The 27424-nt window shown below is 59.2% G+C and overlaps 5 protein-coding genes across 11 annotated transcripts; 3 read left to right on the top strand and 2 right to left on the bottom strand.

Annotated features, from left to right (window-relative positions):
- Positions 1 to 1332: 1332 nt before the first annotated feature.
- Positions 1333 to 5254, top strand: LOC144246696 (tubulin alpha-4A chain-like). Its single transcript, XM_077784981.2, has 4 exons — positions 1333 to 1465; positions 3517 to 3739; positions 3874 to 4022; positions 4204 to 5254. Exons 1-4 carry the CDS (start codon positions 1463 to 1465, stop codon positions 5173 to 5175), a joined length of 1347 nt encoding a protein of 448 aa, XP_077641107.2. The 5' UTR covers positions 1333 to 1462; the 3' UTR covers positions 5176 to 5254.
- Positions 5255 to 7006: 1752 nt separating this feature from the next.
- On the top strand, positions 7007 to 11430 carry LOC110468386 (tubulin alpha-5 chain). The gene is made up of 4 exons (XM_021526303.3): positions 7007 to 7125; positions 8723 to 8945; positions 9481 to 9629; positions 9841 to 11430. Exons 1-4 carry the CDS (start codon positions 7123 to 7125, stop codon positions 10810 to 10812), a joined length of 1347 nt encoding a protein of 448 aa, XP_021381978.2. The 5' UTR covers positions 7007 to 7122; the 3' UTR covers positions 10813 to 11430.
- A 545-nt stretch (positions 11431 to 11975) lies between these two features.
- Positions 11976 to 14454, bottom strand: STK16 (serine/threonine kinase 16). Of its 3 annotated transcripts, none has more exons than XM_021526258.4 (7): positions 14348 to 14454; positions 13428 to 13647; positions 13222 to 13355; positions 13027 to 13147; positions 12860 to 12955; positions 12668 to 12789; positions 11976 to 12579 (listed from the first exon to the last, which is right to left on the bottom strand). In XM_021526258.4, the coding sequence occupies exons 1-7, from the start codon at positions 14431 to 14433 to the stop codon at positions 12441 to 12443; spliced, it is 918 nt and encodes a 305-aa protein (XP_021381933.2). In that variant the 5' UTR covers positions 14434 to 14454; the 3' UTR covers positions 11976 to 12440. The 3 variants fall into 3 exon arrangements, with proteins under 3 accessions (XP_021381933.2, XP_085441152.1, XP_085441153.1); XM_085585026.1 differs by having other exon boundaries at positions 11976 to 12535; XM_085585027.1 differs by having other exon boundaries at positions 11977 to 12579; positions 14316 to 14454.
- Positions 14455 to 14520: 66 nt separating this feature from the next.
- On the top strand, positions 14521 to 20482 carry GLB1L (galactosidase beta 1 like). Its single transcript, XM_021526257.3, has 16 exons — positions 14521 to 15146; positions 15566 to 15738; positions 16059 to 16209; positions 16449 to 16509; positions 16779 to 16873; positions 17259 to 17439; positions 17528 to 17586; positions 17713 to 17834; positions 18012 to 18052; positions 18353 to 18471; positions 18585 to 18659; positions 18734 to 18823; positions 18955 to 19068; positions 19352 to 19483; positions 19813 to 20028; positions 20105 to 20482. Exons 1-16 carry the CDS (start codon positions 14706 to 14708, stop codon positions 20321 to 20323), a joined length of 2289 nt encoding a protein of 762 aa, XP_021381932.3. The 5' UTR covers positions 14521 to 14705; the 3' UTR covers positions 20324 to 20482.
- A 33-nt stretch (positions 20483 to 20515) lies between these two features.
- ANKZF1 (ankyrin repeat and zinc finger peptidyl tRNA hydrolase 1) lies at positions 20516 to 27404 on the bottom strand. 5 transcript variants are annotated; one of them, XM_085585011.1, is made up of 16 exons: positions 27288 to 27404; positions 26864 to 26989; positions 26464 to 26573; positions 25992 to 26094; positions 25412 to 25596; positions 25018 to 25133; positions 24749 to 24902; positions 24301 to 24523; positions 24021 to 24122; positions 23684 to 23839; positions 23484 to 23591; positions 22814 to 23078; positions 22220 to 22331; positions 21944 to 22111; positions 21774 to 21844; positions 20516 to 21195 (listed from the first exon to the last, which is right to left on the bottom strand). In XM_085585011.1, exons 2-16 carry the CDS (start codon positions 26982 to 26984, stop codon positions 21075 to 21077), a joined length of 2115 nt encoding a protein of 704 aa, XP_085441137.1. In that variant the 5' UTR covers positions 26985 to 26989; positions 27288 to 27404; the 3' UTR covers positions 20516 to 21074. The 5 variants fall into 5 exon arrangements, with proteins under 5 accessions (XP_085441137.1, XP_085441138.1, XP_085441134.1 ...); XM_085585012.1 differs by having other exon boundaries at positions 27313 to 27404; XM_085585008.1 differs by having other exon boundaries at positions 26864 to 27021; positions 27337 to 27404.
- Positions 27405 to 27424: the final 20 nt, after the last annotated feature.

Genomic DNA, 27424 nt, shown 5'->3' with positions numbered 1-27424 from the left:
ATGGTCTGTGTTATCTAGTGATCTCTGAGGTCACTCAAAGGACATTTACACCACAGGGAGGCATTTCCAGAGTTATCCAGTCACCACAGAATCCTGTGCAGGTTCAGCAGCACTTATTACCTGGGGTATCTCTGTGAAAACAAAACAAAACAAAACAAAAACCACAAAAAAAAAATAATAAAAAAAAAAAAAGCCAAATAAACAACTTAATATTTTCCCATCAACTTGATTAAACCCACTCTGTTCCTCTGGCTCAGCCATTTCTGCAGGTCTCAAAAATGTGTTGCTTAGACACCAGCACAGGCTTTGCAGCAGTACTCTTGCTTTCAGTCACTTTACACATGCTCATCAGTGAAGGTGACACTTTCCAGGTGACTCAGGCACAAAGAAAGGCTATTGTGGGTGGATAATTTAGGTCCAGCTTTCAACTTTCAGATCAAGCTGAGAGATGACAGCACTTTTCAGTGAAAACTCATTAAGTCAGAGTGCTGAGGAAGATGCAGGGCTGGTTCTGCACCACAGTGGATGCTTTGAGTATTTTGGAGGGGGTAGGACACATCATTCATTGTAGTAAGGCCAGAAATCAGTGAAGTCACTGTAGACTCCAATAAAACCCCTCCAAGGTGCTCCGAGCTCCCTACACCCTCACTATTCATTTCATAAAGCTCTGTGAAATCAGATCAAACCAGTGAAGGTAATGCAGAGCCAGGATGGAGAAGCAGCTCTTTGGTAGACAGGGCTTTCAACACAGCCCCGGGGCGCAACTGTTCTTGAGGGCCTTGACACAAATGATGGGATTGAGTTTTCCTGCTTTTTTTTTCAGTGATCTCCAAAGAGGTTAGAAAAGTTTGAGCTCATCTGTGGAGGGTTTCCTCCACCAATGTTTCCTCCAGAAATTCTCCCGGGTGTTTTTTAAGGAGCCTTGGGTGGCTGCCAGAGACCTGGCTCACTGCTTGCTCAAGGATCACATCAGCACCTAAGCCCACCAGGAGGGAAGACCTGGGCCAAGTTCTTTACTGGCTTTTCTGCTTCAACCCCGAAGTCTCTCCTGGTTAGTGTCTGGATGGTGCCTTTCACCAGCAGGACACCAAGCTGGAAGGTGTCACTCTGTTCTTCAGCAGAACTCCTCTGCCAAGGCTGGCAAGCATATCAGGAACGCTTATGCCCCACTGCCCTTTCCTCGAGGGGACCCCCCGGTCTCCCGTGCCCCAGTCAGGGCATGCTGCTCCCCGAATGCCCCAGTAGTACACCCCGCCAGGCAGCACAGCCCCATCTATGCAAATCTATGCAAATATGCGCAATGCACGCAAATCTATGAAAGCGCTTGGGGCTGTCTCGGCGGGGCGGCCCGCCCCGGAGCGCCGGTGCCGCCCCCGGTATAAGGCGGCGGCGGCGCGGCCGTCCCGGAGCGCGGAGCTGCGGCAGCCCGGGGACAGGCAGGTTGTGCGGCAGCGGCGGCATCATGGTGAGTGCCAGCCCCGGCTGCTCTCTCCCTCCGGTCCCGCGAGTGCACCCTGGAGCGGGCTGGGGTCTCCGTGACTTCCCGGGAGGGCTCTACCGGGAGCCCAGAAATGCGGGCAGCTGGCGACGGGAGTGCCGGCTATGCTCGCCCTGCCTTTGCCTGGCTTCGGCCTCTTGCTGAGCTGTTCCCGACTCTCAGCAGCCTCCCTTCTTTGAGCATCCCCTTGCACCCGTGGCAGGGAGGCCACCAGCGAGCCCCGCCGGCCGCGGAGAACGGCGCTCGGGCGGACACGTCCCGTCTCATCCCTCTCCCAGTTTTAAGTGTCGGTTCCTGCCCGTGTCCCGCGGTACCGTCCCCGGCTGCTGGGAGCTCGCCCCGTCTGCCAGCCCCCCACGCTGCCGACCCACAGCTGAGCTCCGGCAGTAAGCTGTGGCTTCCTTCACCCACTGCCCTGCTCCAAGGGTGGGCATCACTGTGGGTGGGCTTCCAGGCTGCCCTGCGGCCATCTGTGGTTCATGAGCTCTCCAGCTGCCCTGGAGAGCATCCCAGCCCCAAGGTTTCCCGGGCACCCTGCCTGCTGTCCCGCGGAGCCATGCTCCCAGCCCTTCCCGTGCCAGATTTTGCCGTGAAGAAAGCAATCTACTCTGTTGGCTGTTGACCAACACTGCTAAATCCTGGTGCTGCTGGGCTCTGCCCAGGCTATTGTCAGTGCTGAGTCCCACAGAGCCAGTTCTGGCTGCTGGTTGTTGTTGGGATGAAGTGCAGTGAGCAGCATAACCCTCTGCCACCCCCACACTGATTCACAAGGTCCTTTGCCAAGGAGGAGTCCTCTCATCTTCCTTGAGGTGCTTGCATCTTTGCCAAGTGTTTTCTATGCCCTTCTGTAGAGGATCTTGGAAGACTTACCTCAGGTCTTAAGTCCTCGGGTCTTACCCTTGGCTCCTTGTGTTACACAATGTTTATGGACCTGCTGGGAGGGATATGTGGGGTATTGCTTTGCTCTTCTTGCACCTCAGCTTTGGGAAAGGTGAGGAGATGGGCTTCCGCTCTCACCATGGGTATCAAGGGCTTTTTTTTTTTTTGCCATGCCCCACTGTCACTGCTGCCTCTGAGAGGCAGCACTGAAAGCATTTTAGATGCAGAGAGACAGGACATGCTGCATCCTGTGCAGCCATTGCCCTGCTCCTGAGTGCAAAATGACTGGTTCCACCAGCTTCCTGCCAGCTGACTCATAGTGGGGCACCATGGCTCTGGAAACCCAGTTTGATTTGGATGCTCCTCTGACTCAATTGTCCCTGATGACACATCCAAATCCTTAGCAACAGCAGGTCTAAGGCATTGAATACTTTCATTCTTACCAAAAGAACTGCAGGTTCTGGGGTGCCTCATCTGAAGGGAGTGAGGTTGTAGAGCCCACCTTCACCTAGCTTCTCCTGGGGGGCCTGAGGCTACCCTTGAAGCTGTGAGCTAAGAGACCCTCCCACCTCAGCCTTTCCGTTGACTTAAAAAGTGCAGCTAACGTTTCCTCCTCCTCTAGAGCTAATTTAGGGAAGCTGAGCCTCAGAGCATGGCAACCATTCATGTTTGTAGATCCCCTCACTTGCTGAGTACCCATCTTCAGTGCCCTCAGCTCCCAGTGTCCTGGTGGTGCTCTGCCATCTCAGCCTCCAGCTCTATTGTTGGAATTGCAACAGGGGCTGTGCCAGATGCTGCTGGGCATCAGCCCTTAAGCCATATGGATGTTTGTGCAATGCAGAAGATGCTCACTGGATGCTATCCAGGGCTGTGGGTGGGACCAGTCCAGGGGATGGGCAGCCTGAATATCCTGGGCTGCTGTAGGTGGGTCCGGAGGCGGTCAGTTCAGTGGTGAGAGGCAGAACACTACATTTGGGAGAAAGCAGAAAACTGAAATGGACACAGGGCACCCAGGCACAAGGGCAGTGTGGCTTGCCCAAGATAATGAGGGCCAGAGCTGCCCTGCCAGGGCTGTGCACTTCCTGCAGTGATTGCATTTCTGGTCTCTGCTGGGATCTGACCCTGCCTCCCCTCCCCAGCGCGAGTGCATCTCCGTCCACGTCGGCCAGGCCGGCGTCCAGATGGGCAACACCTGCTGGGAGCTGTACTGCCTGGAGCACGGCATCCAGCCCGACGGGCAGATGCCCAGCGACAAAACCATCGGCGGAGGGGATGACTCCTTCACCACCTTCTTCTGTGAGACTGGGGCTGGGAAGCATGTCCCACGGGCCATCTTCGTGGACCTGGAGCCCACAGTGATTGGTGAGTGTACGCTAATTGAGCAGTGATAATGGCCATTATTTTGGGGAACAACCCATTGCAGGACACTCCCAAGAGCGCTCCTGCTACCTTTCCCCAGATCCAGTTAGCTAATCTATTCTGCCACTCTCTCCTAGATGAGGTTCGGGGAGGAGTCTATCGCCAGCTCTTCCACCCTGAACAGATGATCACTGGCAAGGAGGATGCTGCCAACAACTACGCCCGTGGGCACTACACCATCGGCAAAGAGATCATTGATCAAGTGCTGGACAGGATCCGTAAGCTGGTAAGTGACTGCGGAGAGGGGATGTGTCTCCCTGGACTGGGGTCTTGAATCACACAGGAGGTGGGAGCATGATGTGAGTTCTGCTGTGCCTTGGGAGGAATCAGCAGCTACCCAGACAAAAGTCTGAAACTTCCCTCCATCCAAGTCAGTGCTTGAGGGAACCTTACTTGTCTCTCCACAGGCTGACCAGTGCACAGGCCTCCAGGGATTCCTGGTGTTTCGTAGTTTTGGAGGTGGCACTGGCTCTGGATTCACCTCCCTGTTGATGGAGCGACTCTCTGTTGATTACGGCAAGAAGTCCAAGCTGGAATTCTCCATCTACCCAGCACCACAAGTCTCCACCGCTGTGGTAGAACCCTACAACTCCATTCTCACCACCCACAGTACATTGGAGCACTCAGATTGTGCTTTCATGGTGGACAATGAGGCCATCTATGACATCTGCCGCCGGAACCTGGACATTGAGCGCCCAACCTACACCAACTTGAACAGACTCATCAGTCAGGTTGTTTCATCCATCACAGCGTCACTACGGTTTGATGGAGCCCTGAATGTGGATCTGACCGAGTTCCAGACCAACCTGGTGCCCTACCCTCGCATTCACTTCCCCCTGGCCACCTATGCCCCTGTGGTTTCTGCTGAGAGAGCTTATCATGAGCAGCTATCAGTATCTGAAATCACCAACTCCTGCTTCGAGCCGGCGAACCAGATGGTGAAGTGTGACCCTCGCCATGGCAAGTACATGGCCTGCTGCCTGCTGTACCGTGGGGACGTGGTGCCCAAGGACGTCAATGCCGCCATCGCCACCATCAAGACCAAACGCAGCATCCAGTTTGTGGACTGGTGCCCCACGGGCTTCAAGGTGGGCATCAACTACCAGCCACCCACGGTGGTGCCGGGGGGGGACCTGGCCAAGGTGCAGCGCGCCGTCTGCATGCTGAGCAACACCACGGCCATCGCTGAGGCCTGGGCTCGCCTGGACCACAAGTTTGACCTGATGTATGCCAAGCGCGCCTTTGTGCACTGGTACGTGGGTGAGGGCATGGAGGAAGGGGAGTTCTCCGAGGCACGGGAAGACATGGCCGCTCTGGAGAAGGATTATGAGGAAGTGGGCCTGGACTCCTACGAGGATGAAGATGAGGGTGAGGAGTAGAGAAGCTACAGGCCTGAAAAGGACCATGCTTTCTACCCGTGTTACCTGCAAACCCTTTGCAATAAACCGTTTCAGTCTCCGTGTGTCCCAGTATCCTCCCAGCTGTATCGGTTTCTTGCCAGGTCAGGTGTGTGGTGAGTGCTTCAGCCCTGCTACTGGTGCTGCTATGCTTCCTCCCAGAGCTCTGCTCCAGCTCCACCTCCCCACTTAGGTAAGAGCCCCATATCCGTGGGATAGGTCCAGGACATATGGCAGGCTCTAGGAGGGTGCTGGAGCATATTCACCAATGGGATCTGCAGGAGTGCTGCTGATGTGACAGCAGAAGTACCAAGCTTAGGCATGAGGTCCTTTGTCTGGGAGTACGCTGCCCTCAGCCTGCCCTGCTCTGCCGGGGTTCTGCCTTCCCCCTGGGGCATGTGGCCCTGCTCTACCTGGCCCAGATCATCTCCTTCATTGTTCCCATTCTGTGTCCTCTCACTGCCCTGCCTGGTGGTAAGGAGTCCCAGCATCAACTCCTGGCTCCAGCTGCAAACTGGAGATTTCTGTTACCCATTATCCAGTGTGCTGTTTCCAGAGATTAATTTTCCCCGCTTACCACTAATGCTCCAGCTATATAGACCCACAGGGGCTGTCCTCCCCTGCCCTCCTCCCAGCATGCACCCATGTCAGCTGGAGGGCAGAGTGGGGGCCAGCCCTGGCTGCTGGAGCGCAGCCAGGCACTCATCCCTCTGCACAGGGCTGCTGGCACTGCTCTGCTTGCCTGTGACTGGAGTGCCAGGCTCAGACTGATTGGTGCTTGCTGCTGCTATGCCAGGGCAGGAGTCACTGCCCCTCATATCAAGTGCTGCTCTGATCCACTTCTTATGTCTTGTCTGATTATGGGGAAAGCAGGGAATCTGCTCCTTCAGAGCAATTCCATTGCTGACATCTCCCTGGGTCTTCACGGGCACGACTGCCACCAGAAGGATGTAGGAGTTGGAATTGTGCCCTATAGCTTTTTCTAAAAGTTATCCTGCACCTCTGTCCTGGACAAGGGACCCAGTAGTGTCTCCTGGCATGCTGCCGAGCAGCAGAGGCCCATCCATCCCCATGGCCAGGGAGGGGTAGCTGTGTGACCCTAGGTACTGACATTAAAGACAGAGCCCTCTCCCTGCTAAGGCAGCATTCAAGGCTGAAGGTCCAGGCATCCTCAGTAGCAGGATCAGCCCTAGCCTTGGCAGGGGTGGCTGCACTGGCCAGGGCTCAAACAGAGCTGCTGCTCTGAATGTAGTCACAAGTTATTAACAGCAAGCAGGCTTCAATGACCCTTTTTTGGCAGCCCAGATTTGTCATGCAGATCTGCAGGCTCACAGGGTTGTGCAGTACTGCCTGTTTGTCCCCACCGGGAGAGAAGGGCAAACCTTGGCTGGAGCCTCCCAGAGCATCAATGGCAAAGGGAGGTTTCGGGGACAAAGTGGGCTCCAGAATCTGATATGTGTCTCTATCGTGTTTCTCCTCCTATCTCCTGTTCTAGAGGCACAGGTGGACTCGGGGTCTCCCCACACCCGTGGGGGAGCTGGTAGCAGAACAGGTTAGGGACTGTTCTACCTGCTCTGTCTCCGGTGCTGGTGGCTCAGCACTGCCTGTCACCTCTGAGGCTGGTCCCCAGGCCTCCTGCCCACAGCCTGGACCGATGCCCCCACCTTCCTCCCGGCAGAGAAGGGGGAGCAGCTTCGTGCCCCCCACCTCGGGGCTCCTCCGCAGACGAGAGGACCCGGCCAGGCTCCCGCGGCCCCCGAAGGGGGTACCCCCTCCCCGCATGCAAAGGTACCCAAATAAGGGGGCGTGGCGGCACCAAGCCCCTCCCCCCTATAAGAGAGCGCTGCGGCGGGGATTGCAGCAGCCGCAGCTCCGCGCCGAGCCCCGCCGCACCGAGCCGCCGGGACAGCCCGCACCACCCGCCGCAACATGGTGAGTGCGGGCCGGGAGGAGGGCACGGCGGCGGGGAGGGCGCCCGGCAGCCCCCCGGCAGTCGCCCCGCAGCACCGTGCCCGGCGGAGCCGTCGCGGCGCGCCCTCTCCTTCCCCACCGTGACCTTGGGCAGCCCTCGCGGCCCCTGCCCGGGGGCGGCCGTGCCCCCACCGCCCTGTGCCCCCAAGCCCCGCCGCCACCGGCGCTGGGGAGCCTGCCCCCCTGCCCGCCGCCCCCGGCACCGGGGAGGCGCTGGGATCGCGGGGTGACCTCTCCGGTGCGGAGCGGTGGCCGCGGATGGACGGGGACAGCTGCGCAGGGTGGAGGCGCCCGCCGGGCACCGGGGGCCGGAGCTGGGCGTTCGGCGGGGCTCTCCCCGCGGCTGCGGGCGCCCCGGCGGGGTTGGCGACCGGGAACGGGTGTGGGGGTCCCGTCCCTTCGGTGTCGTCCCGCGGGCGTCTGGCAGCGGCGGAGCGGGCTGGGGACGCTCTCCGCAGCGGGCAGTGGCCGTGTCCCCGCCCGGGGCCGGAGCTGTCTATATTTAGCGGCTCAGGAGTGGGCCGGGGCCGTGCCAGAAGGCGCAGCGCAGCGCTCTGCCCGTCGCAGCGCTGACCGGGCCCCCAGCTGCCCTCCCTTCCTCTCTGTGCCTGGGGCTGCTCTCGGCCCTCCCGCAGATAGAAGGAGACCTTGTCCTACCCGGGCGCTGGACCGGGGCACGGACACCATCGCGGCTAAGGACACTGCGCGGTCGGGGAATGCAGGAGTGAATTGCTGCAGGACCTCGAGGCTGAGTCGGGGTGTCCTGCTCAGGGAGGCAGGGATGCCGGGAGCAGTGAAACAGGGATGCTAGGACTAGCAGAGGCGGGATGCCAGGGACAGCAGAGAAGGGATGCTGGAGTAGTGGAACAGGCCTGCACCTCCTGAATGGAGTGCATGAGACACATCTCCAGCTCACAGCCTGCTCCTGAGCACTTCTGCCAACACGGGCTTTGCAGCACAGGGCTGGGACTGTGTAGCTCAGGGAATCTGTGTTGCCTCAGAAACTGTTTGTCTTCATTGCCAGCCCGTACCTGGCTGCCATCTACCACCCTTGTGTCCTCAAGGCCACTGACTCCACAATACTGCTTATCTGTCTCTGACCCCTCATGGGCAGAGGGGTTTGCCCATGTTGATTGCCCCTCATGGGTTAAATGTGTGTACATGTCAGCTCAGCTCCTCACTGGACTGCTTTTGCATGGGAAAGGGGCTGAGGCTGCCAGGGACCCTGGCAGAGTAGGTGGTCCAGGCTCTGCTCCTCTTACTGCTGGAGGACAGGCCCAGCCAAAGTTCATTGAGCAGGTGGTCCCCAGTGAGCGCAGGGCAAGAGGGATGCCAAGGCTGGTTCTTGATCCAGAATGGTGCCTGTGCATGGATCCCAGCTATGGGGAGTCCCTCAGGGTGATGCAGGAGGTCACCCAAAGGAAAATGTGCTCTGGGACCACTGACTAGAGCGGGTCCAGTGTGGGTGACTGTGTGGCACTGGCACCAGCTAGACCCCTCCCTGGAGAGCAGGCAGGACAGAACTGTGCCAGGATCTGACCCTGCCTCCCCTCCCCAGCGCGAGTGCATCTCCGTCCACGTCGGCCAGGCCGGCGTCCAGATGGGCAACACCTGCTGGGAGCTGTACTGCCTGGAGCACGGCATCCAGCCCGACGGGCAGATGCCCAGCGACAAAACCATCGGCGGAGGGGATGACTCCTTCACCACCTTCTTCTGTGAGACTGGAGCTGGGAAGCATGTCCCACGGGCCATCTTCGTGGACCTGGAGCCCACAGTGATTGGTGAGTGCACGCTAATTGGGCAGTGATAATGGCCATTATTTTAGGGAACAACCCGTTGCTCCCTGGAATTCTTACGGCCTGAGGTGCCCCAGGGGTGGGTAGCAGGCAGCTGGTGCTCGTGGTCTTCTGACAATATCCTGCACTGGGTTCGACCCCGAGGGCCCTTTTTTTTCCCCAGGAGAAGCCACAAACGTGAGCACCTGCTTTTGTTCTTGAAGTGTCCTAGAGTCAGAAGTGCTTGTACCACATGTGCACAGAGAAACCAGCCCAACCGGCACGGCAGCTCCTGCTGAGCTGTGGGCAGGCAGCTCCTGAAGGGTGGGAGAAGCTGAGCTGCGCAGGGAGGTGGCAGCCACCTCCTCATGCCAGAGAAACCTGATGCTGGTGTTGGCTTTGCTGACGTGTGGGTCCTTGGCCATGCGACGGGCAGGCGGAGCCAAGGTGAGGGATGGCTGCTAGCACCCACGTGTCTGCTTGGCGGCCGGCTCAAACCAACAGCCTCCCCTGGGCTCAACCTGCCCCTGTTCTCTCCTAGATGAGGTTCGGGGAGGTGTCTACCGGCAGCTCTTCCACCCCGAGCAGCTGATTACTGGCAAGGAAGATGCTGCCAACAACTACGCCCGTGGGCACTACACCATCGGCAAAGAGATTATTGATCAAGTGCTGGACAGGATCCGTAAGCTGGTAAGTGACTGCAGAGAGGTGATGTGTCTCCCTGGACTGGGGTCCAGCCTCCTGCTGGGGCTCAGAACACACTGCAAGCTGTGCTGCGCCCTGGGTGGGATATGCAGCTGACTAGGGCAGGAATACAGCAGGGCCTGAAGGGACTTGTGGACAGCCAGACAGTCACAAAGACATGTATCTCAGAACAATCCCTCCTCATCTCTCTCCACAGGCTGACCAGTGCACAGGCCTCCAGGGATTCCTAGTGTTTCACAGTTTTGGAGGTGGCACTGGCTCTGGGTTCACCTCCCTGTTGATGGAGCGACTCTCTGTTGATTATGGCAAGAAGTCCAAGCTGGAATTCTCCATCTACCCGGCACCACAAGTCTCCACCGCTGTGGTAGAGCCCTACAACTCCATTCTCACCACCCACACTACACTGGAGCACTCAGACTGTGCTTTCATGGTGGACAATGAGGCCATCTATGACATCTGCCGCCGGAACCTGGACATTGAGCGCCCAACCTACACCAACTTGAACAGACTCATCAGTCAGATTGTCTCATCCATCACAGCATCACTACGGTTTGATGGAGCCCTGAATGTGGATCTGACCGAGTTCCAGACCAACCTGGTGCCCTACCCTCGCATTCACTTCCCCCTGGCCACCTATGCCCCTGTCATCTCCGCAGAGAAGGCTTATCATGAGCAGCTGTCGGTAGCCGAAATCACCAACTCCTGCTTCGAGCCGGCGAACCAGATGGTGAAGTGTGACCCTCGCCATGGCAAGTACATGGCCTGCTGCCTGCTGTACCGCGGGGACGTGGTGCCCAAGGACGTCAACGCCGCCATCGCCACCATCAAGACCAAACGCAGCATCCAGTTTGTGGACTGGTGCCCCACGGGCTTCAAGGTGGGCATCAACTACCAGCCACCCACGGTGGTGCCGGGGGGGGACCTGGCCAAGGTGCAGCGCGCCGTCTGCATGCTGAGCAACACCACGGCCATCGCTGAGGCCTGGGCTCGCCTGGACCACAAGTTTGACCTGATGTACGCCAAGCGCGCCTTCGTGCACTGGTACGTGGGTGAGGGCATGGAGGAAGGGGAGTTCTCCGAGGCACGGGAAGACATGGCCGCTCTGGAGAAGGATTATGAGGAAGTGGGCCTGGACTCCTACGAGGATGAAGAAGAGGGTGAGGAGTAGAGAAACCTCAGCCAACAAAGGACCACGCTCCTTCCCTGTGTTACCTGCAAACCCTTTGCAATAAACCGTTTCAGTCTCCGTGTGTCCCAGTATCCTCCCAGCTGTATCGGTTTCTTGCCAGGTCAGGTGTGTGGTGAGTGCTTCAGCCCTGCTACTGGTGCTGCTATGCTTCCTCCCAGTGCTCTACTCCAGCTCCAGCTTGCTACTTGTGCAGGTAAGAGCCCTGGGGTCTAGTCCCTGGTGCCATGGCACACATCCCACCTCATTCGTTGTTCCAGACAGGGGTGTGTACCGCTTCCTTATGTGATATATGGCCCTGTGTTGTATCCTGGAGCTCAGGAGAGCAGATTTAGTCTGAGCAAGAATGGCAGCTTTTGGGTATTCTCCTCATGTGCAGCCCAGGGGTAGGTGGGCTCGCCTGGAAAGATAATGGTTGAAGCAGTGAGAGCAATATGGCAGCCCTGCCCCTGTGGTCAGCATGCAGGGCAAGGAGTATGCCGGGCTCTCTGGTGCAGTGGGTGCACCCTGCAATGGCACCCAGCATGGCACGAACCCCTGCGGCTGCTGTACTGCTGTGTGCGGTGAGAGGATTAAAGGAGGGGAATGCTCCCTGTGAAACTGTTTGTCTGCATCTCGTTTTTTACCCCCTCTCAGTCAGCAGCACCTGCTGGAGCCCCAGTGAGCCCCTCCAGCCAAGGCTCCCCCCTGGGCTGGGGGTGTCCTCAGTGCTGGGGTGATTGTGCTGTCCCCATGCTCTGCATATCCCCACCAGAGCAGAGCTGCTGCCCCTGCCTCCCAAGGTCTGGCAGCTTTCCAGTCTGGGCATCAACCTCCCTCTTCACGGATAGCAGAGAAGTTCTGCCTGTTCTGCTGCCACTGCCTGCCTGCCTCTGCTGATCCCTGTCCTGCAGTGCCCAGCTCCAGAGGCTCTAAGCAGCAGTGTCTGGCTCCAGCTGCACAGTTGTGTTAGCTCCCAATAGGAGTGTTCTGGGGCCAGGGATTAACTTTCCCTGCTTACTGCTAATGCTCTGGCTATGCTGCCCCAGCTGGCCTCTGCTGCCCTTCACCTCCAGCAACGCTTGCCTGCTTAACCCAAACAGTGTGCCCTGCTCTTCCCATGCCCCAGCAGAAACCCTCCCTGCAGATAGAGACACAGCCACAGCTCTGCAAGAATGTACTTTACTTCAAACACAAGGCAACAACAGTGCCAAGAGCAATGGCAGAGTGGGCACTCCCTCTGCCTCCCTCCAGCACAGCACTGGAATCCGGCCCGCAGCTCTGTTCCGGGCAGCAGTAACCTTCCTGGGGCACAGGGCTGCAGGACAGCGGCTCCCATCCCCAGGAGGGGTCCCACAACATCCTCTTCTGCCACCCCCAAGGAAGGTGGCAAGGGACCCATGTTTAACAGCAGATCACATCTCCACAGCTCAGGGGCACAGACCAAGGCCCAGGCAGCAGCATCCACGGTACAGAACACTCCAAATCCAACACACCTCCAGCACAGAGCAGCAGCTCTCCTCCAGGGCATCAATCCCCTCTGCAACAGGTCTGCAGGGCAGCAGGGATTAGGGTAGCTGCTTTTCCCCTGATTCAGCCTCAGGACGTGTCACCACTGGAAGGAGATGGGCTCAGATCTGTGTGGTGTCCTGTCCTGCTGGTGCCGGCTGCAGCCCTTCCAGTTGGTGTAGGATTTCATTTATGCTGGGTCTCTCCTGGGGGTTCACTGTCATCATGGAGAAGAGCAGGCGTTGCAAGGCAGGTGAGTATCTGGAAGAAAGATGGCGAGGGGAGGACCCATGCGGTGCACAGGACAGGGGGCCACCCAAGAATGGGGTCACCCTCCCCAGCCCCTCACCTGGTTGTGGAAGGCAATGTGAGGGCGTTCTGAACCGCCAGAGCCACACTGTCACCCTTCTGGAAGATGGCATCATAGGGGCCCTCTCCAAACATCATGCAGTACAACACACAGCCTAAGGACTGGAGCGTGGTGGTGTCAGTGCAGCCCTGTGGCAGTGGGATGGGGGAGGCCAGAGGGCTGGATCCTTACCCAGATATCCGTACGCTCATCTATGACACACTGGCTCGGCACTGTGAAGAGCTCAGGGGCACGGTAGGAGATGGTGCAGCGCTGGGCAGCCCAGTCCTGCAAAGAGGATGGGGATGAAGGGACTGGGGTAGGGACAGGCTCATGGGGTGACATCCCAGGCCACCCACCTGCACAGCCATGGCCTCCCGAGAGCTGTTGACTTGGATGCGAGCTTTGTTCATGGAGCCCAGGTCCATTAGCACAGGCTGGTCATCCTCATCCAGCAGTACATTGGTGGGCTTGAGGTCCCTGTGGGAATGGACATCACTGAATGCCCACTGGGGCCCCTGCCAATCCCCCCAGCCAGTGCTGCCACCCCTCACCTGTGTGCATAGCCCTTGCTGTGGATGGCTTGCAGCCCACGGCAGATCCCATGGAGGATGAGGAGGATCCGCTGCTCTGGCATGAAGGTGCCTTTCTCTCGCAGTGCTTCCACCTCTCTCCAGAGGGTTCCCCCCTGGCAAATACAAGCAGCTGGTCACCACTGCTGCTCCTGGGGTGGCAGGGCAGCCAGGAAAGCCCCCCTCACCTTCACATAGGGCAGGAGAAGCCAGGCTTCGTGCTTGGTGCCCTTCTCCACCATGCAGTGGGCCACCAGGCGCAGGATGTTGGGGTGGTCGAAGAGGCCGTGCATCTCCACCTCGTGCAGGGCAGCCTGGCGGTCTTCCTTGTCGTGGCACAGGATGCGCTTCAGGGCGTAGAAGCGCCCATCCCGCAGCCCCTCCACCAGGTCCACATAGCTGAAACCCCTGCAAGGAGTCAAGAATAGCATGGGCTGGGGGCTGTGACATCCATGCTGGGGCCCTGTGCCCAGTCTCATCTACGGGCACCCAGGGGAGGAGGACAGAGGGCGGCAGGAATTCCCCACGTATGTGTATCTCTCCGTCTTGCAGGCACCTGTGAGGAACCCAAAGCATTCCCTCTCTGTATGAAAAACCCCACTGGCTCAATTGTCCCCATTCCCATGGCTCCAAGCACCCACTTCTGAGAATGACCAACCCCCCCAGTCACTCATCAGGAGAATCATCTGTCATGCACAAGCACCCCTTACGCTGAAGCATCATTCCTCACCAAGCCCAAGTACTTCCCCAAGCTGATCTGACCTCAAGCATCTCCCCACCCTGCCTGAACATCCCGTGCCCGTCACCCCATGCCCAAGCATGTCCTCATGCACAACCATCCCCCATGCCTAAGCATCTCCCACTCCTGAGCATCACCCCAATGCCAAATCATCTCCCATGCACAAGCATCCCCGTGCCCGAGCTCCCGTACAAGCACCCCCAGGCCCGCGCACCTCCATGCCCGAGCATCCCGCATACACAAGCACGCCCAAGCATCCCCCCACGCCCGAGCACGGCCCCGGCCCGAGGACCCCTCCTTGCTCGAGCATCCCCGCCGGAGCACGGGGACCCCCCGCCCGAGCCCCCCGCGCCGCAGCCCGCCGCGCACCCCTCTGCCAGGCGGTGGAGCAGGAGGTACCGCGCTCCCCCCAGGCTGACGGTGCCGCGGGAGCAGACGCACAGCGTCTGCCCCATCGCCCGTCCGCGTCATCGCCCGGTGCCGCGTCACCGCGAGTCACCGCGAGTCACCGCCGCGTCACCCGCGGGCGGGGCGCCGCCGCCTCCCGCTGCCCGGGGCCGCCGCGGCCCCTCCTCCTTGCGGCGGCGCGTCCTGCCCTGCAGCACCTCCCCACAGCCCTGTCACCAGCTCTGCCACCAGCTCGAGCCCTCGCCTCGGGGACGTTTTCCTTTCCCTCACCAGCAGCAGCCGCAGCAGCCCTCCGATCAGAGCTACAGCCGAGCTTTCCATGCCCACCTCTGATGGAACCAGCGGGCTGAGTTCAATGGAAGGAAAGTGGAGACACTTTCAGGAGGCTCCTTGTCCCCTCACCTTGACTGTCACCCCCACCCCGCTGGGCACCACAGGTGTGCCCGCCGGCCGGAGCTGGCTCGGGCGGCGTTGTGCCGCCTGCATCCCCGCTGGGGTGGGCTTTGCGGGGGCTGATGCGGCTGGCCGGACGCGGAGGGTCGGAGCCGCCCACCCCTTTCCCATGGTCCCGCCCCAGCTGTTCCAGCTGGCCGCTCTTGGGAGCGGGAGAAGGAAGCGCTGGCCGAGAGCCTTCCCGGCTCATGTGATGGTGGTGGCCACGTCCAGCCCCGTCCCCCATCCCGGGCCTGCCGAGCGCCCGGCGAGCATGGGACTGCCGGCCCTCGCCCTGCTGCTGGCAGCGGGGCTCCTGCACACGCAGGTCAGCAAACAAGGGTGGAAAGTGTGGGGAAGCGCATAGGCCTGAGCTGTGAAGGAGCGGGTGGGACGCGTTCCGAATCTGCCTTCCCGGTGCGTCTCCCTGCTCGTCGGACGATAGCTCCCTCCTGCAGCAGCCCGTGTCCTGCCACAATGTCCCAGCTTGCATTCCCAGCTCCTTGCCTGCTCCCTGCCACCCCAGCAGCACCGTCCCCACAAATGCCACCAGCTCAGCCGCCGGGTGTTTGATTAGCGGGGAGGCTCAGCTCCTCCCTCCTGCTCTCCCAGGACAGTTTGGCACCCACTTCGGGCGAGGGCTTCTCCAAGAACCAGCCCCATCACTGTCTGTCCCAGGAAGCACAGGAGGGGGCAGCTGGGCTCGGGGAGGTTCTGAAGGCCTCCAGCTCTTCCCTTTACCTGCAGGCTTCCCCTTTGGCACGCTCCTTCCAGCTGGATTACGAACACAACTGCTTCCGCAAGGACGGTGCCCCTTTCCGCTACATCTCGGGCAGCATCCACTATGCCCGTGTCCCACGCCCTGCCTGGAGGGACCGGCTGCTCAAGATGTACATGAGCGGGCTCAGCACTGTGCAGGTGTAAGCCATGGCCACAGCCCTGATGGTGCATAGCCCACAGCCACCACGGGGTTTCTGGGATCAGTAGGAACAGAGACAGGGGTGTTGTCTGACCACAGGGAGCAAGGTCCAACACTTGCACTTGGCTGTGACCCCCCGCCCTGCTCACCCCGGCCAGACACAAGCATGAGTGTGGGCTAGTTCCAGTCCAGCCCGAGTTGCCATACTCAGCTCAGGCTGCAGGCCAGCTCCCAGAAGCAGAGGGACCAGCTGGTGGGATGGTTCCCTGTCATGCTGGGGTGTCCTTAGCCCCTGCATGCTGATCTCCCCTCTCACTACAGCTATGTCCCCTGGAACTACCATGAGACACTGCCAGGAGTTTATGACTTCACTGGGAACCGGGATGTGGAAGCCTTTCTAGACCTGACAGCTGAGCTGGGACTTCTGGTGATCCTGCGGCCAGGGCCCTACATCTGTGCAGAGTGGGAGATGGTGAGCCCCGGCCCCCGGCCTGGCACAGAGGGTGCTCTGGGAAGGGCACAGCAGTGTTGGCCCTTCTGGCTGTCACGCTGACTCCAGTGCTGTGCCTGCTGTGCCAGGCTGCTGCCCCACAGGCCACAGGCCGTGCTGGTGCCAAGCACTAGCATTGCACTGGCCGATTTCAGCCGTGTGCAGGCCCAGGCTGCTAAGCAGTTTCTCTGCCTCCCTCTCTGCTGTGTATGTTTCTCCAGGGTGGCTTGCCTGCCTGGCTGCTGTGGAAACCAGACATCATCCTGCGCACTTCTGACCCTGGTGAGGATCAGCACATGGCTCTGGCCACCATATCCTTACAGCCTGGTGCCAGTCCTGGCATTGTCTCCACATATCTGCCAGCTGTGCCTCTGTGGTCTTTCCCATCATCTTTTCCATCCTTTGAGAGCCCCATAGTTTGTACTCCATCTCCACTTCCCCATCACACTTCACCCTGCCCCATTCTGCTGTGTCTTCCTCCTGGCAGGCTGGCTGCAGGTGGGCTGAGGTGGATGCTGCAGCCAGCCCCTGCCCTGCCTCTGTGCCTCCAGTCTACCTGGCAGCTGTGGACTCCTGGCTCCATGTCCTGCTGCCCAAGATCAAGCCACGCCTGTACCACCAGGGAGGGAACATCATCAGTGTGCAGGTGAGGTGCTGTTAGGCCCAGCCCTGTGCCCTGCTCTGGGTTGTCTTTGGATGTGCCCCAAAAAGCCACCAGTATCCCCTACACAATGACCTTACCCAGCAAAGCTCAGATAAATCCCTCCCAACTTCTGGACATAGATTTAAGTCCAAGGGCTGGGAATCTGAGGTACCTGCCATCACCACAGCTGTGGTTTGAGGGACACTGACAGAACTGGAGCTCACGGTGGGACTGGAAAGTCATACTCAGGACCCCCCTGGGGGTTGTCAAGACATCTGATGATGTCCAGGGGGAAGGGGGGAGGTTGGTGCTCATCCCAGTGGGCAGTGGGACCTGTCTGCAGCCCTGCCATGTGCATACTGCATACCAGTCCCTGCGCTGCTTGCAGGTGGAAAATGAATATGGGAGCTACTATGCCTGTGACTCTGGATACCTACGGCACCTGCTGGGCTCCTTTCGGGCACTGCTGGGCAGCGAGGTGCTGCTCTTCACCACCGACAGCACGCAAGCGGAGGAGCTGCGCTGTGGCACGCTGCAGGGGCTCTACGCCACCGTCGACTTTGGGCCAGGTATCCCTATGAAGGAGGAGGAGGAGGAGAGAGAGCATGTGGGTCCCTTCTCTGTCCTGCTCAAACCTCCCTCTCTCTACCTCCACAGGATCCAATGTCACAGAGGCATTTGGTGCACAGCGCCGTGTGGAACCCAAGGGGCCCCTGGTGAGCTTGGCCTGGATGCTGTGGGGGAATGACCCACGACGGTTTGGGGGAGGCAGAGGCTCCAGACAGTGAGGCAAGAAGGGGTGCTGGGCCCAGGCTGCAGGTGACAGTCTCTTTGTCCTCCAGGTAAACTCTGAGTACTACACGGGTTGGCTGGACTACTGGGGCGAGGCACATGCCAGCACCAGCGCAGCGTGGGTGGCCCGGGGGCTGGAGGACATGCTGCAGCTGGGAGCCAACATCAACATGCAAGTAGTCAGCTGGCAGAGGGCACAGCCACCAGGGGAGTGGGCATCACCTCTTGCCTTCATCCCACTGGGATCAGGCCAGCAGGGACTGTGGGTGCTGGAGGGGAGGGGCAGTGCCTGGTGAGCCCCTGCTGGGTCTGTGGGGTTGCTGACCAGGCTCTCTGGGGTGTATCACAGGTACATGTTCCATGGAGGGACGAATTTTGCCTACTGGAGCGGTGAGTAGAGCCTTGGTCTAAGAAGGGAAGGGCACACTGCAGGGCTGGGGGGCTTTCCTTGGCCATCCCTGAGAACCCTGCTTCAGGGTCTTGTTCTGTCCTATGGGGCAGGTTGACACATAGCCAAGGGCCCTGGAACCCAAGCTTGTCTTCTCCTGGGGACTCCTTTTGTGTCTATGCAGGGGCTCACAGTTCTGGGTCATGCCCCCCACATTGCACTGCAGCCAGTTTGGGGCTGGGTTTCCTGCCCTGGGCTGTGCCACAGCCCCTTCCTCCAGCTCACACCACTTCCGTGGCCAGGTGCTGACTACAAGGGCCAGTACAAACCAGTGACCACCAGCTATGACTATGATGCCCCCCTCTCGGAGGCAGGAGACCCCACCGAGAAGCTGTTTGCCATTCGCACGGTCATCAGCAAGGTAACAAACCTGGCAGGAATGAGGGGGCAGTACTGGGCACTGCTGTTTGTGTACCAGCAGGGCAAGGGACATCTCCCTGCTTGCCATGGGGCAGCTGACAGTCTGCCGTTCAGTTCCAGCCCCTGCCAGTTGGTCCGATGCCACCTGCCACCCCCAAGTATGCCTATGGCTGGGTGGCCCTGCGGAAGGTGAGTGCCTATCCCGAAGGCTGCACTGCCCCATGGTGGCACTTCAACTGCCCAGCACCCATCCCTCTCTGCAGCATGCTGACCTCCTGGATGTCTTGGATGTGCTGTGCCCCTCTGGGCCCATCCAGAGCCAGTTCCCTCTCACCTTTGAGGCCCTAAAACAGGTGAGAGGCTGGGTGTAGTGGTGGACACTTGAGGAGATGCTCCTGTCTGCCTGGCCCTGGCTCTGGGGCAGAGGAGCAGAGCTCATTTTCAGCTCTATTTCCTTCCTGTGCCACTGCACCGTGTCCTGCAGGTCCATGGCTTTGTGCTGTACCACACACAGCTGCCCTGGGATGTCCCAGACCCAGCCACACTGGGTGCTCCTCCCCACAGCATCTGTGACCGTGGCTATGTGATGCTGCAGAAGGTGAGGCTGTGGGAGGACACCAGTCCCTGGGACAGTGCTCCAGAGGGCTGTGGGACCTGCTGGCAGTGGGGCTGTGCCATGCCAGGGTCTTGGGGATAGCCAGTGTGCTAAAAGCCATACTGAGCCTTTGCGGGGTGGCTCTTGGGCCCAAATTTGTCCCCCCTCAGGGCAGAGAGCAGCCCTGGCTCTGGCGGACTGGCAGCAGGATGCTGTGTGCTTGCTGGCAGTGTTGGGGGTAGTGGGATCTGAACATGGGCCAGCAGCACTGACTTTGTGGCTTTAGGAGTACCAGGGAACCCTGGAACGGGACGGGCAGACACCACTGCATGTAACGGGCAGAGCAGGGGACACCCTGGACATACTCATGGAGAACATGGGCAGGATCAGCTTCGGGGCCAACGCCAGTGACTTCAAGGTAAGGGGAGAGGGCCCTGAGGCTCCAGAGGGGATGGCCAGGCAACCCATGAGACCAAACAGCCCCTCTCTACTGCCACCTGAGATAGAGTCCAGCCTTGGTGGGGCTAATCCCAGTCCTGCTCCCTGGTTCCTCTCAAACCTCCCAGACAGGGCTCAGAGACTACCACTCCTCTCCCACTTATGCTGCCACAGCTGCCAGGGCCCTTCACTCCTTGGAGGAGATCCCATCCCACCTTCACTGCTGCCAGGGGGACACACCCTGGGGTTGCCGAGTGTCCTGACTGTGGCATATACTGCTGCTTCATTTCCTCTCCTGTTCCATCTCAGGGCTTGCTGGGAAACCTCTCCTTGAACTCCAGGCCTCTCAGCAACTGGCTGATCTATCCCCTGGCCATAGACACCGCAGTCCAACAGGGCTGGCCTCACGCTGCTCTGCCAAAATCAAGCAGTGAGGGCCAAGTGGGGCCAGCCTTCTACACTGGGACCTTTGAGACACCTGGCATTGCCTGGGACACCTTTGTGAAGTTCCCAGGTTGGAGCAAGGTAAGCCAATGCATAACTGGAAAAGGGGTAAGAGTGGACCAGGACACAGCTCATTCCCATCTTCATCATCTTCCAGGGACTGCTGTGGATAAATGGCTTCAACTTGGGCCGGTACTGGACCTGTCGTGGGCCCCAGCAGACCCTCTTTGTGCCTGGCTCGGTGCTGCACGCTGGCCGCCCCAACAACATTACCGTGCTGGAGCTAGAAGGGGCACCTCCCACTCCTCTCTTGCTCTTCCTTGACCGACCCCTTTACAACAGGACACTTGGCTGCAGCACCACGGCCACAGATTAAACACTGCTGGGCACCAGCCTTGCCTCTCACTGGGGCTGGGGAGATGGCAGGGGGCTGATGAAGCACAGGGGCTAAGGAAAGTGGCACAGGTCCTGGCACAGACCTCTGGGGACAGGCAGGGCCCGTGCTAATGAATAAAGGACCCAGGCTTGAGCTTGATTTACATGTCAATGCCACACTCATCCCAAATAGTTCCAGTGACCATGCTGATTCCCCCATGGCCAGGGGGTCAAGGCACCTCTTTATTGACAATGCAGGCAGAGGAAGTAGTTGCTAACATGATGGCTGAGATGCTGGTGGCAGCCAGGAGAGGAGAGGTAAAAGCACAGCCTTGATGGTGTCCATAGGCGTGGCTGCAGGTAGCTCGGGGCTGCACGGTCTGTATGTGTCAGGATCTGTCCTTACACCTACAGACTAGCAACCTATGAGGTAGCCATGAGAAAAGCTGGCAGCAGGACCCCTGGCTGAAGCCAGGCCACCACACTAGTACATGGACTAGTCCCAGCCTCTCACACTAGTGCATGGACACATCTGTTATTAACTTTGCTAGAGTCTCCACCCAGAGTGATATTCATGCCCAGAGCCTTGCCAGAGCTTTCCTGGAGAGTGATATGGCCAGCTCAGTCCCTCGGACCACTGCTGCTCCAGGTTCATTGCTGCTCCCTGCTGCAGGTTCTCCCTTGCTGCACGGCCAGTGCTCAGCCATGTCCCCACCACACTGGTCCTTGGCAGGTGGCAGCAGCCTCCAGCGTTAGGTGCGGCCAGCCTGGGCCCGGCGGTGGGTTTGCAGGCAGGCCGTGGAACAGAAGGAGAAGTCGAGGTAGTGGAAAGGGATCCGTCCCAACAGGGACTCTCCACAAAGCCAGCAGCGGCTGCAGGAAAGAGCAGAGCTGGCCCTGAGCAAAGGGGACACTTGCAAAAGAGTAAGAAAAGGAAATGATTCTCTGCCTGGACTGTGACACAAGCCACCAGCAGCACAAGGGAGCTGGGGCTCCTCTAGTCTCACGGGGCTGATGTGCTCACCCAATGGTGTGGCCAGTCCATATTCCCTGGGGGAGATGCTCTGTTGGAGTGTGATGTGAGGTATTTTGAGGCAGAATGAACATGTAGGGGGGCTTGGCCCTATAAAGGTTTTAAAACCCTGCCCAGATAAGCATGAGGAGTGTTGGCTGCCAACAAACCTGGTGGGGTGGCAGAGGAAAGTAAACAGGAGTGGCTGGGGCATTGGCTTGCTGTAGATCTGGCTGCAAGTGGACCTAGTCATCCTGAGCAAAGTATTTTAGGGGAGCAGGGCAAGAGAGGGAGGAAACTTTTACACAAGCACTACTGGGAATTGAGTGGTCAGGAATAGCTTTGGACTGGAAACGAGAACTGGAGCAAGAAAGGGTAGGGAACAACTGTACTGACATGGGAGAATTTGTCTTCAGAGCCATGCTGCTGGAATGGTTACCTGATGTTGGCAAGAGTCGTGCTGGTGTCCTGCAGCTGTGCAGCCAACCTCCGCTCAGCAGCCAGTGCCCTCTGGGAAGAGAGACAGCTCAGCCCCTGGGAGCTGCTGTGCCTAGAGCCCACCACATCAGCACTGCCCTATCTGGGCTGGATCCCCTTCACAATCCTCACCTTCTCCCTGTCAGACAGAGCTGCAAACCACTTCTTCTTTTCCTGCTCCTGCTCCCAGCGGTGCTGCTCCTCCCGCTGTGCTTGCTCCCGTTGCTTCCGCTGGGCTTTCTGTGCCCGCTTCTTCTCCAGCTTCTTGGCCTCCATCTCCTGTGTCAGGGGCCCAGGCACCTGAGGGCAGACAGCATCTCCCACTGAGCCTGGGGCAATGCACAAGTGGGAAAGGAGAGCTTTGCCCTGGGGTCCCCCTTCCAGGGAGGGCAGGGGGCAGGCACCCACCTTGGCACGGCTGTAGTCGTATTTGTCTGGATGCTCCACCATGAACTTGCGGAAGGCATTGCGGGTCCGTCTGTCAGCAGAGACGCAATATGGGGTCCTCTCCTGCCTGTCCCTGTGAGATGAGGGAGACCAGCTCGCTCACACTGCCATCTTACTGTCTGCATCCCACTGGGCTGTGAGCCCATAGACCCCCCAGAGATGAGCAGTGTGTACTGCAGACCACAGTATCACAGCCAAGGAGGGGAAAGTTCCTTAATCTAATACCAGAGTCCTCCAAATCCTCCAAGTTTTTCTTGCCTGTCAAAGCCCCTGCATGTGGCTTTTGTCTCATCCTGGCCCTAGGAACTGCCTACCAATAAACCTGGGTGCACTTTGGGGCACTGCCCACCTGCTGCCATGCCAGACCAGGCAGGCAGAGAGGAGGGTGGTTCAGGTCCTAGGCCTCCCCCAAAAACCCAAGACATCCCGGGTTACAGAGACCAATACTGGCTGTCCCAGGACAAGAGTGGCACCAGTTTCCTGTGGCTGAGACAGGAGTGAGTTGCTAGACTCCCACTGCAGGGGTTGTGAACCACTGGTGCCCTGCAGCCATACCTGAGGGCAGGGTCTGCCCCTGCCTCCAACAGCAGACACACAGCCTCAGCCCTGCCAGCCTGTGCTGCCACGTGGAGCAGGGTGCAGCCGTGCTCGTCCACGGGCTGGTTCAGCAGGGAGCGGGCCACATCCAGAGACTCCCCATCCTCACTGGGCCCTGGCAGGCCCCCATTCTCTGGCACACCCAGGAGGTGCCGCAGTGTCTGCACATCCCCTGTCTTGCAGGCAGTGAACAGAGCATCACAGAGCTGGGTCTGAGGGTCTCCTGTGAGGGAAGAACAGGAGGGGTGTCCAGTGGGCAGTCTGGGCAGAGCAGCACTCTGGTCTGACTAGGGAACAGACACAAGGCATCAGCTTGTTAGCTGGATTTGGGCACTGCAGGATCTCCAGCACCTTCAGAGTCTGTGGCCACGTGCTATGGCATTGCTAGGCACTGTTGTCAGCAAACAAGTCTCCTGAAGTAAGACCCACTCTAATCCCCCCAACACACCTGGCTTAGCCAGGTGCTGCCTGGCCTCCTTGGCTCCAAACACACAGCTCACTCAAAGGCACCTGACTGCACTAAAGACTTGTCAGACACAGCTGTTCTGGGCATCTACATGACAATGTGCTCTTCACCCCACTGAAAAGCCACCAGTAAATGGGGCAAGCATCCAACAAACACACTTACCTCTGTTGCTCCAGAGAAGGAGCCCAGCCTCAGCCTCCCCGTGAAGCTCTGTCACTGGCTCCAAGTCAGGCTGCCCACACTGGTATCCAGTCTCTTTAGCACAAGGCCCTGCACAGGCAACAGGTGAGGAAGAGGGTCAGAGTGAGCCTGCATCCCAGCCATGGCCGTCTTACACTGCCCCTGACAGTTCTTCCCCTCACCTTTCTCCACCTTCTTGTCCCTCTTCTTCCTCCTTTTGCGGTTTCGCTTGGGCATCACTTCAAACTCTCGGAGGTCCAAGGTCCCCAGTGTCACTTCCACAGTCTCCAGTTCTCCTGTAGGGCTTTCTTCCTCCTCTTCCTCCTCCTTCTCTGGGGCTGAGGGGGGGTGATAAGACTGGGGCTAAGGCTCCACACACAGAACTAATCACTGGGGGCTCTCAGCCAAGAACACCCTGTTTTTCTCCTGTCCAGCCGCACTCTGAAGCTGCAAATCTGGCCCATGCCATAACATCAGGACCTTCCTGCTTGCTCAGTCTCTCTCCGTGGTTCAACTCACCAGTTGTGTCCTTCTGAAGGGAATCCACCTCTGCCTTTTGCTGCCTCTTCTGCCAGACCTTCCGGGGGGACCCAGTGATATCCTCCAGAGGTGTGTCCTTCCCTGGGCAACAAGGGTGCTCCCGTCATTGCCTGAGGACAGGGAGCACCCCATGTCTCCAGGGACTGAGGGCTGAAGAGGTAGCACCTCCACCCCATAGGGCAGCATCCCCTAATGTACAAGGGACCACGTCACCCTACCTGCCCCGACCCACAAGGAGAGTTGGACTGGTCCAACTCACCGTACACCTGCAGGCTGGCCAGCATGGCGTGGACTCGCAGCACCTCTCGCAGGGTGGCCCTGCGGGTGCTGAGGGGAATGTGGCAGATGCGAGGGTCCCCTCGGGTGAGGGGTGGGTTCCTGCCACCGAAGAGCAGCGCACGGTTGTGACGAGGGGCCCGGAGGAAGATGCGCTGAGCTTCGCTCAGGTGCTGTGCCCAGGCTGCCAGGAGGTCCTGAATATCCTGGGGAGAAAGGAGAAGCTTTATGGGATTCTGAGCACACTATGTGGGCAAACGTAGCTCCGGAGCAGGGACAAATCCAGAAGAGAGTAACCTCAGTTGGGCCCTGCCCCTTTTCCAGAGCCCACCACCCCTGCCATGCTCTCCAGCAGCAGTGTGGTACCACCTGCCAGAGGCAGCCAGGAGCACTCTCCCTGCCAGGAGCCCAGTTCTGTGGCGCATCCTCACCTTGAGCAGCGCGGCCTCGTTGTAGCGGCGCAGGGAGGCCCCCGCCGATCTGGGTGCTGACCCTGGGGTCTGGGCATCCCGTAGGCCCTGGGCTGTGCCCCGCCGTGCTCGCACCGTGTAGCGGTGGAAGGTCTTGTGCTCCTGTACCTGCAGGCTGTGCAGAGGGGCAGGCACAAGCAACAGAGCTTAGTGTGTGTGGCATTAACATGCGAAAGCAGCTCCAGCTGGCTGTGCCCAGAGGGACAATCCCGCTGTCCCCCTGTACTCACCCCCGGAACACTGCTCCTGCGAAGTGCCCGCCACCCATCATCAGCACAACCCAGCATGTGCTTGCACTGAGGTTCTGCAGTGATGCTGTCAGCTCCACCGGCTCCTCAATGTCACCCTGATACACAGACACCCTTGCTAGCACCCATGGCATTACCTCTTTACCTCTTGCTGTCCCCAGGACAGAGACCAGCCTCTCTGCTAGCACTGGAAACAGGTTTCTGGGAGCACCCCAGAGCCAAATAACAGGCCGCCAACAAATCTGGGGCTCTGACCTGGCACCAGAGTCCACCCTTCCTATCACAGGAGGTTGGAGACTGTCAGAGAGACATCCACACCTGAGTGCCACCCACCTTTTCTGGACTCCCTCTCCCAAAAAGCTGGGCTGTGACTTGCCTTCCCAGTGACCAGCACGCAGCGGTACGCAGAGATGAGCTGGCCCTTCGCATTGCGGAATAGCACTTTGTGGGAGCGGGGAATCTGGGGTGTTGGGGGAGTGTCACTGACAGAGGGCAGCAACTCTGAATCACTGCTCACATCAGAGCTATCAGAGTCGGATCCTGAGATGCTGGAAACATCACCTGCAAGGAAAAGATGCAGTGAAACAAAGCCAGGATTATTAAACAGCCTCCCCGAAACTCTGTAGGTGACATCAAGGGCACTTGCAGAGTGCCCATGACCCCAGAAATGTTCTTTCAAATAACCCTATATATCACAAACAGGCTGTGACCTGGGGAGATAGGAGTTGGGAGCTCTGGATCCCCAGACATGCTTAGGCAGGGGTTCAGTTAAAACACCCCCTTCTGCCTATAACAAATCCTAACAGCTCAGGAGCAGTGCTGGGTCCTGAGAAGACCTCACAGGGAAAGAATAAAGGAAAACATGTGCTAGCAGAGGACTTCACCCCTGTACAGAAGAACCCCAGTGAGGTTGCTGACAGCCCCTGGGCTCCAATGCAGACAGTCCATCTCCTAACCTGTGCGGGTTTTCTCCTCAAACACCTCTACAGGCAGTGTCTGGCGCCCCAGGAGTCGCTGCTTCAGGTTGAAGCGGTGCCAGTCAAGACGGTAGTGCTCAGTCTGTGGAGAAAAGGAGTATGAGCTGGCAGCATCTTGGTGGTCCATGAAAGCCATCACCACCAAAGGGCATGAGGTGACAGACCCCAAGGATTAAACTGATGCCGGGCTCCTTCAGCAGTCCTGATTGGAAAATCACAGTATATTAAGGAGTTACCCATGAAACAGTTAACCTCAACAAGTACAGGCTTGTGCTACACTTACCCTTTACTTCCAGTAAATAATACCTTTAACTGATAACATACAAGGTTTAAGTGCCAGATCCCAATAGGTCATGAGCAAACAGTGGGCAAACAGCACTGGGCTGCACCATGCACAGCAGGATCCCACCAATCATGCCAGCCTCACTCCACACTGCTCAGTCCTTCTCACCTGCTCCTCCCGGCTCCCAAACACCTGCCCGCAGGTCAAGCAACACATCCTCTCTGGCACCTCGGAGACCCCATGGGCCTTCTCCTCACAGCTGGCTGCTGCAGGTTTCTCTGGAAGCACAAGGAAGGGCTCTACACAGGCAGCCCTGAGGCTGCACCGCAAAGAGTGGAGCCTGCTCGGTCCCTCCTCAGCCAAGCCAAAGAAACCTATGGTTGAAGGAGCTTTGGGGACCTTGGGGTGTCACCAAAAGAAAGCCCATTTACCCACCCACCAGGCAGCTCCCTTGGCCAAGCTCCGGGGTGATCACCCAAGCTGAGTTGGGGACAGAACACCAAATCTGTGTGGACACGAGCTTAGTCAAATAACTTCCCCCCCAACGTTCCCGCAGAGCCCCACGCACCGTGGCTCGCAGGTGCCAGCTGGGCAGCACCCGCATCCACAGCAACTCCGGTGACAAGGGTCAGCCCGTGCAGGAGCTCGGGGTCCTGAGCGGCGTCAAACACGGACCTGCTCTCCGGCATCGCTACTGCTTCCAGCGGACGGGACAGCGCCTGAGTACTGAGCCCGTCGGGAAGACCCGCCAGTGACCGCCCCGACACCCGCCACGGGCCCACCGCTCTGCCCCCGTCCGAGCTCTCGCAGAGCTCTCGCCGAGTTCGAGATCCCCCTTCCCCAAGCCGCCGTACCCCAGCACCCCGCAGCCGCCGTACCCCATCAGTCCCCCGAACCCGCGGACTGAACCCGCCGTCCCCCATCACTCCCGCAGCCGCCGTACCCCATCACCCCGCTGCCGCCGTCCCCCATCACTCCCGCAGCCGCCGTACCCCATCACTCCCGCAGCCGCCGTACCCCATCACCCCGCGGCCGCCGTACCCCATCACCCCGCGGCCGCCGTCCCCCAGCAGCCCGCAGCCGCCGCCGTGCCCGCCCCGCCGTGACGCGCCCCGCCGGGCCCGGAAGC

This window comes from Lonchura striata, chromosome 7 (genome assembly GCF_050655825.1).
Source record: "Lonchura striata isolate lonStrDom1 chromosome 7, ASM5065582v1, whole genome shotgun sequence".
Taxonomy (NCBI): domain Eukaryota; kingdom Metazoa; phylum Chordata; class Aves; order Passeriformes; family Estrildidae; genus Lonchura; species Lonchura striata.
Note: the sequence above shows the minus strand (reverse complement) of the source record. Positions and strands in the feature narration are given on the sequence as shown.

Coding starts and splice junctions, on each gene's coding strand:
- ANKZF1 (XM_085585008.1), bottom strand. Junction 25,134..25,411: donor GCGTGCTGGTCACTGGGAAG/GCAAGTCACAGC, acceptor TCTGTGTATCAG/GGTGACATTGAGGAGCCGGT. Junction 21,196..21,773: donor ACGACTCTTGCCAACATCAG/GTAACCATTCCA, acceptor TCTTTCCTGCAG/CCGCTGCTGGCTTTGTGGAG.
- LOC110468386 (XM_021526303.3), top strand. Junction 8,946..9,480: donor CCTGGAGCCCACAGTGATTG/GTGAGTGCACGC, acceptor GTTCTCTCCTAG/ATGAGGTTCGGGGAGGTGTC. Junction 9,630..9,840: donor TGGACAGGATCCGTAAGCTG/GTAAGTGACTGC, acceptor CTCTCTCCACAG/GCTGACCAGTGCACAGGCCT.
- LOC144246696 (XM_077784981.2), top strand. Junction 3,740..3,873: donor CCTGGAGCCCACAGTGATTG/GTGAGTGTACGC, acceptor ACTCTCTCCTAG/ATGAGGTTCGGGGAGGAGTC. Junction 4,023..4,203: donor TGGACAGGATCCGTAAGCTG/GTAAGTGACTGC, acceptor GTCTCTCCACAG/GCTGACCAGTGCACAGGCCT.
- GLB1L (XM_021526257.3), top strand. CDS start 14,706: ATGCCCACCTCTGATGGAACCAGCGGGCTGAGTTCAATGGAAGGAAAG. Junction 19,484..19,812: donor CCAACGCCAGTGACTTCAAG/GTAAGGGGAGAG, acceptor GTTCCATCTCAG/GGCTTGCTGGGAAACCTCTC. Junction 20,029..20,104: donor AGTTCCCAGGTTGGAGCAAG/GTAAGCCAATGC, acceptor ATCATCTTCCAG/GGACTGCTGTGGATAAATGG.
- STK16 (XM_085585027.1), bottom strand. CDS start 14,449: ATGACGCGGACGGGCGATGGGGCAGACGCTGTGCGTCTGCTCCCGCGG. Junction 13,648..14,315: donor CTGCGGCGCGGGGGGCTCGG/GCGGGGGGTCCC, acceptor GACTCCTTGCAG/GGGTTTCAGCTATGTGGACC. Junction 12,790..12,859: donor ATGAGCGTACGGATATCTGG/GTAAGGATCCAG, acceptor ACCACGCTCCAG/TCCTTAGGCTGTGTGTTGTA.